Source organism: Micromys minutus (assembly GCF_963924665.1).
Source record: "Micromys minutus genome assembly, chromosome: 1".
NCBI classification, from domain to species: domain Eukaryota; kingdom Metazoa; phylum Chordata; class Mammalia; order Rodentia; family Muridae; genus Micromys; species Micromys minutus.
Window position 1 is genome coordinate 108,557,318 of NC_137969.1, and position 16,582 is coordinate 108,573,899.

General features: G+C 44.4%; 1 protein-coding gene across 1 annotated transcript in view; it reads left to right on the top strand.

Annotated features, from left to right (window-relative positions):
- DTNBP1 (dystrobrevin binding protein 1) overlaps positions 1–16,582 on the top strand; it is a 90,046-nt gene that overhangs the window by 68,464 nt on the left and 5,000 nt on the right. The window contains exon 8 of the mRNA XM_080941192.1: positions 8,049–8,204. Within this exon, the coding sequence (XP_080797318.1) occupies positions 8,049–8,204 (156 nt within the window). The remainder of the gene's footprint in view (positions 1–8,048; positions 8,205–16,582) is intronic.

Sequence of the window (16,582 nt, forward strand, 5' to 3'; positions counted from 1 at the left end):
TGAGTGTTAGAGTTACAGGTTTGTAGCACCATGCCTCATCTGTGTGGGTAGAGCAAATGTCAGCTTCAGCTGTTGCTCCTAAGAAGCCTTGTTGTTTGAGACAAGATCTCTGATTGGGACCTGGAGCTTGTTGATTAGGGTAAAGTGACTGGCCAAGGAGCCCAGTCTTGCTAGTCTCAGTCTCCCCTGTGCTGGGATTACAAAACACACCATGGTGCTTGGCTTTTTGTGTGGTTGCTGGGGATCAAACCTGGTGCTCATGCTTGCACAGGTGCTTTTACTGAGCTGTTTGACTAGTCTACGGCTTTCTGGTTTGTTTTTTAAATATAAGGCAACTAGTATACACGAAGTGTGTGTTTGTGTGTGCATGCACAGAGAAAGAGATCCCCTGGAGCTAAAGTAACTGACAGTTGTACCCTCAACAGGTGTGTGAGGATTTGAACTCTAGTTCTCTGCAAGATCATATCTGAATTTAAAGCTCAATGCTATCTGTGTAGTACAGTCTTTCATACTGTGAAGCTGAAGTTTTAAAGTATTAAAACCATGTGTCTTCACCCTCAGACAGGGCAGACAGTGGAACAGAATGAAAACAGTGCAGGCAGTATTAGAAGCAACTGCATGTGCATATATGTGCGTGCCAACACATTTACATGAACTCTGTAGTATCAGCTGTTTGTTCTACTCCTCTACATAGACATACGCTTAGCACATTGTTGGTTCTGGGCACTCAGTGACTAGTTGACAAGTCTGTGTGTGTCTGAATCTGTACAGTGTTGAAGGATGGACCAGTTTCAGCTTTGGGAAGGGGTAGACCTGGATCTGGAAGCACTTTCCTTCTCTCTCTCTCCTCCCAGAGTTTTTTCCCCAACAGCATTGGTTAAATATTTATTGAGGGCATACTTGATGTTTTGGGAACAAAGCAGACAAAATCCCAGCACTTAGCAGAAGTGCAAGATCTCTTGTGTGAATCTGAGAGCCTTCTGCATCCTGCTCTATGCTGCCTCCTAGGACAAGAGCAACTGTAGAACCTGGCACAGGTTTTCCATGGACTGTGGTTTCTCCTGGGGTCCCCCCACCATGGGACACCAGGGATCTCTATAAACAAACAGAACTTGATAGAATGAAAGGGGAGGGGAAAAGAGACACAGGCACTGTGTGTGAGCCTCATTCCCCATCATAGTCTATTCCCTCCTGTCATGTCTTACACATGTGCCCAGTGAATGGGGATAGTAGTGTGCTTGTGATCTATGCTCTGCAAGTTGGAATTCCACTTGCAAAAACTTCAGGTCAGCAGGTCTGGGAGTGGCTATAGTTCCAGGCCCTTGCCCCTGTTACTTGTTTTAGAGGAAGGCTGTTATCAGTTAGTAAGAGGATTTTCTTGTTTTTGGGGTCTCTGTCTCCTGCTTGTTGTGGTCATGAACAAAAACACCAAGTGAAATTTACTATTCCAATTTAGGCCTAGACTAAACATTGTCTCAATTAGGTGTCTCCTAGCCCCTAGTCACTGATTAAATAGGTTCTTAGCTACCCTAGAATTTAATTTATACTTTATTCGTAGAACAGGTAAAGAACATGACCTAATGAACAATACCCCACCTTGATGAACAGTGTCATCAAACTGTAAGCCACCCAACCTTTCCTTCCTTTAGTTGCTTCTGTCAGATATTTGTCATGGTAACCAGGAAGGCAGCCATACACTTAGCTTTTTTGTTACACTTAAAACGAATAGTTCAGGTGTGGTGGTTCTGATTATAATCCTGGCACTTGGAGGGAAAAAAATGCAGGAAGAACATGAGTTCAAGGTCAGCCTCAGCTACATAGCAATTTGGAGGCCAGCCAGAATCCCTAAGCCCCCAAATATTGTGTTTCTTATATGTGAATTGCTGTCATCTGTTTACAGTGTAACTTCCTGCCAATGCGCCCCTTTAATTTACCAATTAACTCTCCAGATGGCACCCCATTCTAAACATGCTGTGGCATTCCTTTAGTCTCTGTCTCGTTGGGATTGTCAACCTTAAATCAAAGTTTAAAACATTGTTTTATAAACATGAATTTTGAGTAGTTCAGAGGCTGTATTTTATTAGTTGATAGTAACTTTTGTGTTGTTTGGTGGCTTTCTTGTTCTTGTTATGTGACAGAGTCTTAAAGTCTATCCCATGTTGGCCTGGTACTCACTGACTACATAGCCCCAGAAAGCCTCAAACTCCAGGCAGTCCTGACTCAGCCTCAGTCTCAGCAGTGGGGATCACAAGGATGAGCCACCATGCTCTGCTTTGACCCGATATGTTTGTGTGATGTTTCTGTTATGGCACGGGTTTCTTGGCTAACATTGCTCTGAGTAATGGGCAGGCTTTTGAGGTGTACACTGCACTTACACGGATCGCTGTGAATGGCCGGTTCTGAATACTGCACTGATATATGGGTCCCTGTGATACCACTGCCCATTTTCTGGAAAGCCAGTAGCCACTTCTTACTCCTAGTTTAGCCTTGATGATTATGCTTTTCTCAGCCCATGCAATGGCTTTCTGGTGTTTCCTGCCTGCTGTCCTGCTGTTGTCCGCTTGTGCGTCAGTGCTCCTAAACACCTGACCTGCAGTGACTGCCTCTTGAAGGCTTCCAACCACTCACCCGCATGACTTGTGTACCCTTGCTCTTGACATGGGCAGTTAGTGTGCAGCTCCCATTTTGTGACTGTCACAAGCACATACCTTAGATGTTTGCTAAGCTTCAACAGGCATCAGTGAGACCACACTGGGGAGCCTCTGCCCTGAAAGACTGGTACGTCGCTTAGGATGAATGAAAGGCAAGCATGTTCCAGAGAAGAGTTCCTCGAGGACCGTGGGCAGTGCACCTGTTGCAGAGCCTGAGCGAGTGCTAACTGGACACAACACTGGGATATCACTTGCTTAGAGAACCAGGGCCAGTTGGCAGTGTGCAGTGCGTTTGTAGCTGGGTGATATTTCCTGACTGGTGGTTCCATTTCTAAACTGTTCTCGTACAAGTCTTCCCTGTCCATACTGTAATGGAGTAACCAGCTGAAAGCAGAAATGCACAGAGTGAGGTTGTCTCAGACAACATTTAAATGAGTAGTGATCCTCTGACATTTCATACTCATCTTGTTAGCAGTGTGGTCCCCCTTCCTGCCAGGCACCAATGCCTTCATGTTGGTCAAAAGCTCCTGCCACAGTCCCTCCAAGGCTGAACTGCTGCCTTCCTTAGCATGGCAAACAAATTCACATAAAGTCCAGATGTCAGGCCCAGCATCCAGTTTCCCAAGGAAGGCAGTGAAGGAGTATGGCATTGGTGATTGGGACCAGAAGCAAGCCAGTTTAACTCAGTCTTGATATTCTGGGGCCGAAACTACTGGCTTCTGGCCAAGTGAGAGGCTTGGAGTTCATTAAGTCTTCATGAGTCAGAGAAAAGAAAGGAAGTAAGTCAGGTTCTCTCTCTCTCTCTCTCTCTCTCTCTCTCTCTCTCTCTCTCTCTCCCTCTCTCTGTCTCCCTTCCCCCACTCCATTGGTCCCAATTACCTGTTTCATCAGTTTCACAGCTTTCACAGCTGCACATGCATACTTATATAATACACATACACCTACATACTATGTATACACATACATACATATAGATAGACATATATACATATATACATTTGGTGGATGGAGCAGAGCTCCAGCAGCCATACTTTTTGCCCTCAGCCTTTTTATGCCATCTTAGACAAAAGTTCTTTATAAAATTGTTTTATGTGTCGCGTGCCCACGCTTCCCGCCGGTAGGAACAGGCATGCAACAACAAACAGATTCTTCTGCGGACAACCTTTATTGTACAGCACTCTGAGCAGGGGACTTCCTGAGCAGGAAACTTCTCTCTGAGCAGGGGATCTCTCTAGGTGCTTGCCTGGTGGGATCTCCCGCAATCTCCTCATGTGGGGGAGAAATGCACTGCTTATATATGCCTAAGAGACTTGTGTTGCTACCTGATTGGTGCATCCTCCTGTAGCTCAATTACGTGCCCCAAGATTGGGCTGTGACTTATGTGGTTGCCGAGCAACACGAGGGGAAAGGTTTTTGTAGGCTGAACAATGGGCGGGAAGCTGGCGCCATATATTGGCACCAACGGCTTCCTACATTTATGGATACATTTTTACACAAAAGGGGAGTTACAGAAGGATGTTGATAATAAGTTCAAAGCAGTGTTTTATTTTATAAGCTCATTATAAGTTCAAAGCAACAGTTTTACATGGCCTTGCTGTATCATGGTAATTATTGATTCTAACTCTATTTACATCTTTCTGGTAAAACAACCATCTCCTTAAACTTCCTAAAATTATTTGAATCAAATCAGGAATTCTATAAAGTCATTAATTCTTCTAAACAGCATTAATTCATGACAGTTTATCTTCATTTTGATCTGCAGAAAATTTGACCAATAGGGTGGGCTGATGCCCAGGAATCATTAGGATATGTAATAGTGGCAGGAAAGGCATATCAGCAGCAGGAAGCAGTCCCTGGGACGGAGTCTCTGTGGCTGTGACTCTCCAAAGTGCACCCATCACAGCCATGTAAAATAGTGGGCCATCTGTATGACACTCCAGGAATCTTGCTTGCCATACCCTTTCCTAATGGCTTTAGTCAGTTGTTTGTAGGTTTAGATTTTTCAAAACCTACTTTAATAAGGGATTTTAAATGCTTCAGTCTCCCTTCTAGCCCAACACCAATCAGAGGTAGTGGAAAAGAAATGTTATTAGGACACAGGGGAAGCCGACCTATCTAGAAATAGTTCTTTGGGGGGTGATTGCTGTCTTTATTGTCAGGATATCAGCAGTTCAGTTCACTAGCAAACCACCAGACATGAATCAGCAGCGGCAGCTCCATCTAAAATAAACCCCAAGGCTCCACCAGATTGGGGAGTCTGTGGAAGTGGCAAGAAGCTGCTGTAATCTCATGAGAAGTTCTTTGGTGAATTATGTCTATAAAGCCACAGCAAGCAAAGATAAGCAACGAGCTGTTAGGTGAACCAGCAGGAGCACAGTCAGTGAAAACTAGCGAAGCACTACAAGAACCAGAGCACAAACCTGGTTCCACCACCTGAGATCGTATTTAAATTCTTTCTAAACACCACATGCCCTTTCACGTGTCTGCTCCTGCAAAACATCTTTGTGACATGAGTCTCAAACCAGAAGTTTCTATTTCAATTGTTGTTGGTTGGTTGGTTGGTTGGTTTGATTTTTTAAGAAAGGCTTTCTTGGGCTGGTGAGATGGCTCAGTGGTCAAGAGTACTGACTGCTATTCCCCAGTTCAGTTCTCACCAACCACAGGGTGGCTCACAACCATCTGTAATGGGATATGATACCCTCTTCTGGTGTGTCTGAAGAAGTGACAGTGTACTCATAAATAAACAAATCTAAAGACAGGCTTTCTCTGTGTAGCCCTGGCTGTCCTAGTACTCACTCTGTAGTCCAGGCTGGCCTCTACCTCAGAGATCTGCCTGTCTCTGCCTCCCATATGCTGAGATTAAAGGTGTGCACCACCACCACAAGGCTATGAGTATAGGATTCTTAAAAGAACAATTTAACTTCATAACACACACACCAAATCAACAACAAGAATGACGACAGCAAAAAAAAAAAAAAAAAAAAAAAAAAAAAAAAAAAAAAAGAGCAGTAAAATGTTAGTTGATTTCATGCTATCTATTTTGTAATGCTGCTTGGAACTAGGTTATATTTAATACATTCATGGACTCTCATGCTTACTTGGTTCTTTAATTTTAAAGCTATTTAGTAACATTCAGGATGTTATACCATATTTGTTTTAAAAAATAATAAAGAAATCCATTAAAACAACAGTATTTGAAGCTAAGGCTGGTGGAATAACCTTAGTTAGATTCTAGGGACTGAGACAGGATTATGACAAGTTAAAGGCCAACATGGTTTGTATACCAGGTTCCAGGCTAGGCAGGGCTGCCTAGTGGAGTAGAGGGAGGGAGAGATGAGAGAATGACTGTCTCACATGGCCTGGGAGTTCCTATCCCTCTGCCTCCACTTCTCAGGAGCTAGGGTTACAGGCATGCTCAGCAATCCTGACTGCTTTGCTTTTTAAGAGTCTGTTATTGACACTGTGTTGCCTGTTACTTTATCTGTGAGTTATTGTACAGTGTGGTATTGCTGATGGTTTATATATGCCACTCCTGAATCCTAACAACCCCCCTCGGACATGCGTACTTTTACCTCACCTGCATAGAGGATGAGACGGCAGCTTGGAAAGGTTAAATAAACTTCTATCTGGCGTTCTGTGTAAACTGTAAGGGTTTTACCACAGGCGGGGTATGTGAAAGGCTGGAGGGAAGCCACCCTTTGCACAGAGTGACGGAGGAGCCAATGAGGGAAGCCTTATTGCAGGGGCTGCCTGTGGGGCAGGTGTTCAAAGTGTACCCTAGAGTCATCTGCCCAAAGCATGCTTATTGTCTTGTCTCTGTTGTAGCTAATGTTAATTTGTACTCCTGGCATGTGTATAGATTACAGTACAAAAAAGTCCAGAATATTGTAAGTAATAGACATTTTATACTTGGTATGAGATCTAAAACAAAAGTGCCACCCTCCATTACTGAGTTTTAAGTGTGTCATTCATAGAGGACAGTGTGCTCAGGATCTATTTGTGAAAGGGATGGAGTAGCACTGAGCAAAGACAAGACAACGAGCTGTTGCACTGTGAGCTGTTTGCTCTGTTTAAATTGATTAATTACATAATTTTGAATTATGTGTATGTTGTCTCTGTGCATGTAAGTAGTGTCCACAGAGGGCAGAGGAATGAGATCCCCTGAAACTGGAGTTACAGAACCTGGAAGGTGCTCTAGGTGGGTGCCAGGAACTGGATTCTAGAAGGGGAACATAAGCCCTTAATGGCTGAGGCATGTCTCAAGGCTGGCTACATGTTTCTTCCCCAGTTTTCCTACTGTATAAAATACATTTAAAAGTCTTACCTATTTCCAAATAGTGCCATCATTCACCTCTAAATGTTCTTTCCTTCTGAGATTTAAGCTCAGTGCTGTAGCTAGGCTGGATATCACTGAGTCCAGGGACCTACCTTTCCCCACCCTTGCTGCTGGAGTTAGAAAATATACCACTATGCCCAGCTCCTTACACAGAGGGTGAGAATCACGCCTCAGGTCTTCATGCTGAAATATAAGTACTTTGCCCACTGAGCTGCCTCCCCCACCCGATAACCTTATTTTTTAAAAAATTGAAACTTTGTGCCCATTAATAACACTCCTTCCCTACCATTCTTCATTCTACCCGTCTGTGATGTTGTCTACACGGGTGCTGTATTTTAGTTTAATCACAAGTAATTTGTCTTCTTGAGACTTGCTTATTTACTTGATATAATTCTCTTACATCATTATATCTAATATATAATGGAATATAATCATGGTGGAGCATGTGTCCAAATTTCCTCCTCCTTTCAGGCTGGATGACATATTTGTGTTCTTACTGCATTTGTTGAGGGTTTCCTATCTTCCCAGAATAGAACTGGTTGACAAGATATGAAAAAGAATGAAATATAGGTACATTCCTCGAGAAACTCAAGTCTTTACCTGTTTCATTGTATTTATAAATCAGAAGACTGAGCACAGACTGCAGAGATGGCTCTGTATTTAGAGCACTTGCTGCCTCTTCAGAGAATGGGATTTCATTCCCAGCACCTACACCAGTGGCTCACAACTGCCTGTGTGCTAACTCCAGGGATGTACCACCCTCTTCTCTGTGTGGCTATACACAGAGACACAAAAATGATGTTTTTTAAAGCGACAAACAATTTGGTAGAAACAGTCAGGATGGAACAGGTGGAGGGTTACCTGCAAAGTTGTCAGGGACTGGCAGGTCTCTCCCTGCCGTGACGAGCGGGCAGAATGGTGGGGGGGCCGCAGAGAGAGTACGGGGCAGTGCTCAGTCATGGAAGCAGCGTGGCAGACGGAGGAGATGCCATCCTCCATGGCAGCATCTGTGTCACCTTGTGTCCCGCTCCCCTCTCACCGCCACTGTTCTCCCTCCTCAGCTGAACTAGATACACAGCATGCACAGAAGGTTCTGGAAGTGGAGCACACCCAGCAACTGAAGCTGAAGGAACGGCAGAAGTTCTTCGAGGAAGCTTTCCAGCAGGACATGGAACAGTACCTGTCCACGGGCTACCTGCAGATCGCAGAGAGGCGAGGTGAGCTGGGGCAGTTCCAGGCTGCTACAGAGGGGCGTATGGGGAGGAGTCCTGTGGTAAGACCCCAAAATGAACGTGAATGCCATGATCATGCCTGAGGTGACAGTGTTTTAACTCTTTAATTCTCAGTTCTAGTTGAAAAATTAAAAGTTAATACAATTAAAAATGAAATTGCACTCATACAGAATTTTGGAAAGTATTTTGTTATTCGATGATGTTCAGGATCTACCTAGGGTCTTAAACATGCTAAGCAACTACTTGACTACACCAGGAAAAAAAAATGTTGTAGGTTAAAAAAAGAAATTACCTATAATTATAGTGTGGTCCTTTTCTGTCTGTCACATCTCTGTGCCACTGCAACCACAGTCAGCATCTCTGTAGCTGACTTCTCAAGTGTCATGTTTCCTCCCCAGTGGTAAAAGTCTTTAAGGAGCTGGAGTATTTGGTAAAATGAGTGATTTCTATGCCTGAGGCTGAAGGCTGCTCAGGTGACCACAGAGGTTGAAAAGGCATTTTAAAGAGTGATTGTCTTTATCAGAATGGGTTATAGCAGAAAGTCAACCTTTGGTATTTGGTTCCAGGACCCCCTCCATGGAGTCCAAATTCCCCGGATGCACATATTTATATATAAAATGGCGTACTGCATGTAACCTTTGGTATCTATCCCCCAAGCAGTGTCGAGAATCCTCTTGTTACTTAGGTTCCCACAGTGTACGAGCATATGCATAGTTAGTGTGGACTGCTTAAAAGCTCTGGTAGAAACACTTCAGTGCATGTTCAGTACAGGTGTAGCCGTCACAGACCAGACAGTGTTCTCCACCTACAGCATGCAGAACATGGATGTGGAGGCCACCTGTGTTCTCATAACTTTTGTGGCTGAATTGATGTTGAGAGGAATACCTCCAGATTTACAAGTGAACACCTTAGGGGGAAAGACACCGGAGGGCTCCATCTCGTCTCCTGAGGAACTGTCTCCCTCTAGAGGTGCAGCTGGGGTGGGCGGGGCCGCCGATGTCCTCCTTCTGGTGGATGCTGTGCACTCTGCAGGGCAACAGGTAGGCAGGTAGAGTGTTCCCATCCTAGGTGTGGCCTGCCTCTCCTCCATCTTCTTGCTCTCCCTTTTTGAGTCCCCTGCTTTTCCCAGCCCTACTCCTCACCTGTCACTCTATTCCTTGTCATCACTTGGATGTCCCCACCCAGAGAGGCTGTAAGAACATGAAGAAGGACAATTCTGCAGAGAAACTGTTTCCCCATGGTGTGCTCGCGATCACCAGAGTTAGCTTTTTAAACTCCTGGTAGGTAGCACAGGATAGAGTTTAACATTTCCTTTCTCAAGAGTCTGCTTCTTGCTAGTTTAATGCACTAATATAGAGCGGCCATGGGTTTTTACTAAGAACACTTTCATTTAATCAGTGCCTGCTTCAGCTCCTGTGGGAAAAAGTGGAAACTTTGTGCCATGGATTTGCCAAGCATCAGATAGAGCAAACTTCCTAATGCTGTGCCCCCTTTAATACAGTTCTTCATGCTGTGGTGACCCAACCATAACGTTATTTTCATTGCTACTTCACAAGTATAATTTTACTACTTTTATGAATCGTAGTGTAAATATCTAATATTAAGGTTATCTGACAAGTGACCCCCCAAAAGATTGAAAATTTGATACAGAGGGACTTGAAGCATTCTTCACAGCTCTGACACTAACACGTAGCATGGCTCATGTCAGGAGATGGTTTTCTCCTTGACCTGTAGAGAGCCTTCTGTGTCCTTTCATTTGGCCAGTATCAGTGGCTTAGGGTTTTACTGCTGTGAACAGACACCATGGCCAAGGCAACTCTTATAGAGAAGAACACTTCATTGGGACTGGCTTCCAGGTTCAGAGGTTTAGTCCATTGTTATCATGGTGGGAAGCATGGCAGCTTGCAGGCAGCTGTGGTGCTGGAGAGGAGCTGAGAGTTCTACATTCAGATCCACAAGCAGTAGAAAGAGACTGTGTGCTGCACTAGGCTTAGCTTGAACATTGGAGGCCTCAAGACCTGCCCTGACAGTGACAGACCTCTTCCAACAAGGCCACACTTCCTAATGGTCCATGAATTCAAACACATGAGTCTCTGGAGGCCATTCCTATTAAAACCACCACATCCTGGGGCTGGGGAGATGGCTCAATGGTTAAGAGCATTGACTACTCTTCCAGAGGTCCTGGGTTCAATTCCCAGCAACCACATGGTGGCTCACAACCATCTGTGATGGGATTTAATGCCCTCTTCTGGTGTGTCTGAAGACAGCCACAGTACACTCATATATGTTAAATAAATAAATCTTCAAAAACCACCACATTCCACTCCCTGGTTCCCATAGACTTGTAGCCATAAATGCAAAATACATTTCATCCAACTTCAAAAGTCCTCAGCCTATCACAGTCTCAGCAAAGTCTCTTGAGATCCATACAGTAATCAACTGTAATCTCCTATGAAATCAAAATAAATGAATCACATACTTTCAACATCTAATGGCATAGGAGATTATATATTCCAAAATGGAGTTAAGTGGAGCATGTATGGAAATACTGGATCAAAGCAAGACCAAAAACCAGCTAGCCAAACCCTAAACTCTGCCTTTCCATGTCTGATGTCAAACCCTTTTTCAGATTTTCATCTCCTTTCTGCTTTTTTGACCGCAGCACAATTCTTTCTCCTGGGCTGGTTCCACTCCCCGTTAGCAGCTCTCCTTGGCAGTTATCCCTGGGCTCTGGCATCTCCAGCATTTTGGGTCTCCCAGGGAGTCCAGGCTTTACCTTCACAGCTTCACACAGGGGCCTTGCAAAGCCCTCCTGCCACATGGCTGGACATCCCATAACCCTCATGCAGTGGCCTCTCTGGGACTCTATGCAGGGATGCCCTGACACATTTCTGACCACAGTGGCCTTTCTTAGACATGAGGGAAATTTCAGCCTTGATTCTAAAGCCAGAACTCCATGGCTGAGGCTGCCAAGTTCTGCTGCTTGCTGGGCCTGCAGTGTGGTTCCCTCACTTAATTACAACTTCGCCAGCTTTCTGTTTTCTATGGTTTCCTTCACTGCCTGAACTTGGTTGTCCTTGCTTTATAGATCAGGCTGTCCCTTGAACTCACAGATCTACATGCCTCTGTCTCCTGAGTGCTGGGATTAAAGGTGTGCGTCACCACACCTGAACCTAAGCTGTTGTTTTCACAGTATGGAAGCTTAGCTGGGTGGGTCCTGCTCTGGGGGCACTACTACCCTTATTCTATGTCTCATCTGGCATGTCTTACTTGTTTACATCCTTGAACACAGGCTTTAGCTCCTTTCTTCCTTGTGCCCCTTTTCATTACAGATCTTTATAAGCACAGAATTATTAACCACAGGACACAGTTCAAACTAGGCTCGTTTGAAATCTTGTCTGCAAATGCAATTAATTCAAAACTCTACAATTTAGTCTCAGGCATATTTTTTGAACATGGGCACAAAGGAGTCATATTCGTCACCAAAATGTCACAAGAGTAATCTCTAGGTATCTAAACCTCTTCTCCTCTGAAGCTTCTCAAGCCAGGCCCCACAGGTCAAATCACCCTCAGCACCACTGTCTTCCATGCTCTTACTAGAATAGCCATTAACCATCCCTACAGCATTCCATTGCTTTCCTGTTCAAAGTCCCAAAGTCCAAATCATACCAAACAAAGTCACAGTAGGACGGTCAGAGTAATACCCTAGTCCCTAGGGCTAGCTGCTGTCTTCATTGGGATTTTGTTGCTGTGTAGAGACATGATGACCACAGCAACTCTTATAAAGGAAACCATTTAATTGAAGCTGTAATTAAATTGTAATTAAATTACAGGTTTAGAGGTTTAATTCATTATCATCATGGTGATGTCCAGGCAGACATGGTGCTGGAAAAGAAGCTGAGAGTTCTACATCTTGATCCCCAATGGGATCAAGCAAAAGGAGACTGTGAGCCACACTGGGTGTAGCTTGAGCATAGGAGACCTCAAAGCCCTCCCCTACAGTGACGCCCCTACAGTGATGCTCTTTTTCCAACAAAGCCAGACCTCCTAATAGTTCCCCTTCCTATGGGCCAAGCATTCAAACACATGAGTTTATTGGGGCCATATCTATTCAAACAAACACAATTGGGTATCTTTCATTTACTTTTAATTTAATTAATTTTATTTGTTTTTTGGTATTGGGAACATACTAGGCAGATGCTCAGAGCTGCACCTTTAATTCTTGGTGTGTCTTGCTAGGGTACTAATCTTCTCTTGAGTTCCAGTACTTGTGAGCTGCTCTAACCTTAATTACCTGAAAATCCCATCTCAAAGTATGCATATTAGAGGTTAGCAGTTCAATAAATTAATTTTGGGACCAACTTGAGCAATTCCATCTATCCAGACATACCCACCCTAGCAAAGCTGCCCAGTGTGCTAGAAGAGAGGGACTATGACAGCATTGTAAGAATTCTTTGTTGCTGAGAAGTTTAATTCTACCCTGTTCAGTTTGGCCCAGAATATCCTGGATATATGTTATAAGGCCAGAGGAGGCAAAGATGAAAAGATGGTGTACCTCAGATGTTTCTATCTTCTCAGGGAGAATGACACAACCCCGTGGGCTGATGAGCAGAAGCGGATGGGTTCTCCTTTCTGCGCTGAAGGCACTCTTCTCTGGCTGCCATGCCTTAGAGGCCAGCTAGGGCCCGGCAGGGACTGCCGCAATCCCAGGCTCTAGAGCCTAACACTTGGCAAGGAGAAGGCATACAATAGGTCCCTGTCATACAAAGCATTATGCAGTGGGTTAATCACTGTGGTTTTGAACATCTCAAGAATAATTCTCTTCAAGCTGCCAGAACATGTTTGGATATGTTTCATAATTAAATCAAAAAAAGAAACCAGACAGATGTTTCCACTACATGCATTTTTCAAGCAAGCAGTATAGAACAAGTTTGCCTCAGCTCGAATGGAAGGGACTTTTAAACTTTCCTACCCAGACAAACACCCTACTTCAGCAAGGATCTTCATCTCCAGGGTTGGAGCTAAGTGATCCTCAATTTAGAACATCAGTCAACATAAAAAACATGTCTTTCATGGGTAGGCAGTTCCATGAGACCAGAAATAGCAAGGGAACGTTTCTTCATTTCAATTAAAGCCATGGAACTTCTTATCCAGGAGTGCGTCAGAATAGAGTGCAGATTCAGCTGTGTGCTCCAGAGCCACGGGAGGTTGGAAGCCCCTGCAGTGAGCAGGCCAGGAGCAGGCCACCATAAGCCTGCAGATCACAGTGCGCTAGGGCCCAATGAGCCGTGGAAAGTCCTGGCTTCAGTCCTTGTCCCTTGGACCCAACATCATCTCTCAGGGAACTTCTGCTTTGATTGTACATGTCTAGGTGACCAGTATGTCTAGGTTTGGACAGATCTGGGAGATGACTTGCTCTGCCTGCTGCCTAGTTCTTTGCTCCAAGTTAGGTTCCAAGTTTATGAGCATCTCTGCTGACAGATTAAGGCTCATGGAGCTAGGCTGCCTCTACCCCTAGACTAATATTTCTGATGTTCAGGTGCACTGAGAGGACCAGGGAAAGAATGAGGTGGGTGACTGTGTGTGTGAGCGTTGACACCCAGCGTAGGAAAGGCAGCACAGACAGGTGAAGATGCTTTTGGCTGCGCTCTGCAGTACCGAAGGCTCTAAGACAAAGCTGCTAGCTATCAGAGCTCCTGACAGCCCCAATTAAATGGCTTCCTTTGTAAGGGTTGCCATGGTTATGGTGTGTCTTCACAGCAATGAGACCTTAAGATACTGATCAGGCTCACCTTCCTTTCCTCCACACGTGACAGCGTTTATATTGCCTGTGTGTGATACACAAATGTGTAGTTTTCAACTTATAAACCTTTGTAGAGGCAGGGGACCTAGTTGAGTGCTAAGTGTTTGCCGAGCATGTGTGAGGCCATAGGTTCAAACTCGAGCACCACAATAAACAAAACAATACAACATGCTTTATGGAAGTAAGGTGTTACCTGCACAGCCTGCACTGGGGGACCCTTGAATAGTCAGTGCGCCCCACTCTGTTTAACGTCAGTTTCTTTACTTAAACTTCTTTACACTGAACACATATCATCAGCTCATTCAGTATGACTGTATACTTGTTCCCAGTTTGTCGTTACAAACAGTGCTGGCCTAGGGTCTGCGTTAGTTTTCTCTTCACACAGAGGTACGTGTGGACTTAGAGTTCATAGTGAAGAGGCCGTCCTGGAGGAGAGGACAGGTCTTCCCACCTTGATTCAGCTTTCCTAGACACAGAGACAGGGCCTGGATGTGTTGTTCATGATTCCATTTTAACTGACCATTAAGACTAGCCTTCAGAGACACCCTCGAATGTGTCTGTGAACAATTTCACAAGAGCTGGCTGCGCCCTGCTTTCTGATTGTGCAGATGTAGAGTGAAACATGCTGCATTCTGAGCAGATTGCCATGAACACTGCTGTCGCTCCAGGTTGCAGTTGAGGACCGCACTGACAGCTGTTTGTTTTGGGGCAGTGTTTCATGCATGCTTCCTTTGGGTTTACTCGAGTTTGTCAGCTACTTCTCACATGTCTATACCAACTGCTTAGGATCCCTGGGGTCCTAGTACTGCAGCCCCTCCACCCTAATCAATATGAAGTGACTTATTTGGGTTTTAATTTTTTAAGTTATTCATTTCTTCAATTAAAATATTATTACACTGTATTTTATGAATACTCTTTCCCCTTCCATATCCAACTACTTCCCTACTGCCACATTCCACGTCCTTACCGCATAGAAGTCACAATGTTTAGAAGTCCACAGTCTCTTCTGAGACTCATGACACTCTCTATAAACTGTAACCCTTATTAGCTGGAATCACATGGCAATCAAATGCTTTAACAGTGGCATAGAATATACATTACCACTCCAAAGGGGAGAAAAGGGAACAGAAAGCCAGCAGGGAAAACTTCAAATTCTGCATCTTCACGTTTGATGTCTGTCTTAGAGTTTTACTGCTGTGCACAGACACCATGACTAACGCAAGTCTTATAAGGACAACATTTAATTGGGGGTACTTATAGGTTCTGAGGTTCAGTCCATTGTCATCAAGGTGGGAGCATGGCAGCATCCAGGCAGGAGGAGCTGAAGAGTTCTCCATCTTCATCTGAAGGCTGATAGCTGAATACTCATTTCCAGGCAGCTAGGACAAGAGTAACAAAGCTACACCTCTTAATAGTGCAACTCCATGGGCCAAACTTAATACAAACTGTCACAATGTCAAAGTGCTCTTTAGAACCTCAACCCCTTCTAGCTTTGTTTACCTCAACATACTTCTCTTTGTTCGGCTGTCCCATATCCTGTTAGCAGGCTTTCATTGACAGGTGTCTTAGTTGGTGTTTTTCTACTGTGAAGAGACACCATGACCAAGGCAACTCTTTAACTGAGGCTGACTTATTGTAAGGTTCAGAGATTTGGTCCAACAAGGCCACACCTCCTAATAGTGCCACTCCCCAGGCCAAGCATATATAAACCACTGCAGCAGGTATCCCACAGCTCTGCTGCCTGTATCATCTTGGGGTTCCCAAAGTAATCAGGATTCACCTTCACAGCTTCATGCAATGGACTTGCAGGGACTCCTCTGCCCCACACCAGACTTCAGCAGCTTTTCTTTATTATGAAGGAAGATTTCACAACTCTTTCCCTGACTGATTCTAAAGGGAGATCCATATAGATGAAGCCAAGTTCTTCTGATTACCTGACCCCCTTCTTGACTTTCATTTGCATAAGCTTTTCATGGTTGATGGTTTCCTTTGCTGCTTAAGCTTTCCTTAATTTTCTTTTTCACAAGTTGGAAACTTAGCTTGCTGCAGTTTCCCTTTAAGTCACCACTGACTTTATTTTATTTAGCTTCAGGCTTTTCTTTACTGTTATCTCTGTGAATACTGGACTTGACTCCAACATTACATTTCCTGGTGCTCCTTTTCTCTTTGTGGTGGTTTGAATAGGAATGGCCACCATAGGACCATGTGTGTGAATGCTTGGACCATATAAGGAGATTAAACTTGTTGGAGTAGGAGTGGCCTTGTTAGAGGAAATGTGTCATTGTGGAGGTGGGCTTTGAGGTCTTCTATGCCCAAGCTACACCAACCCAGTGTGGCTCAGTTACCTTCTGCTGCCTGGGGATCATTACGTAGACCTCTTCCCAATAAAATGTTTTCCCTCCTAAGAGTTACCTTGGTCATGGTGTCTCTTCACAGCAATAGAAACCCTAACACACTCCTCAAATTGCGTGTTTTGTATTTGGTTTTGCCATGTTTGCTCTTTTCATTGAAGATATGCTTAAAACTAATTACTAAGAACCACACCCTCAGCTAATGCCAT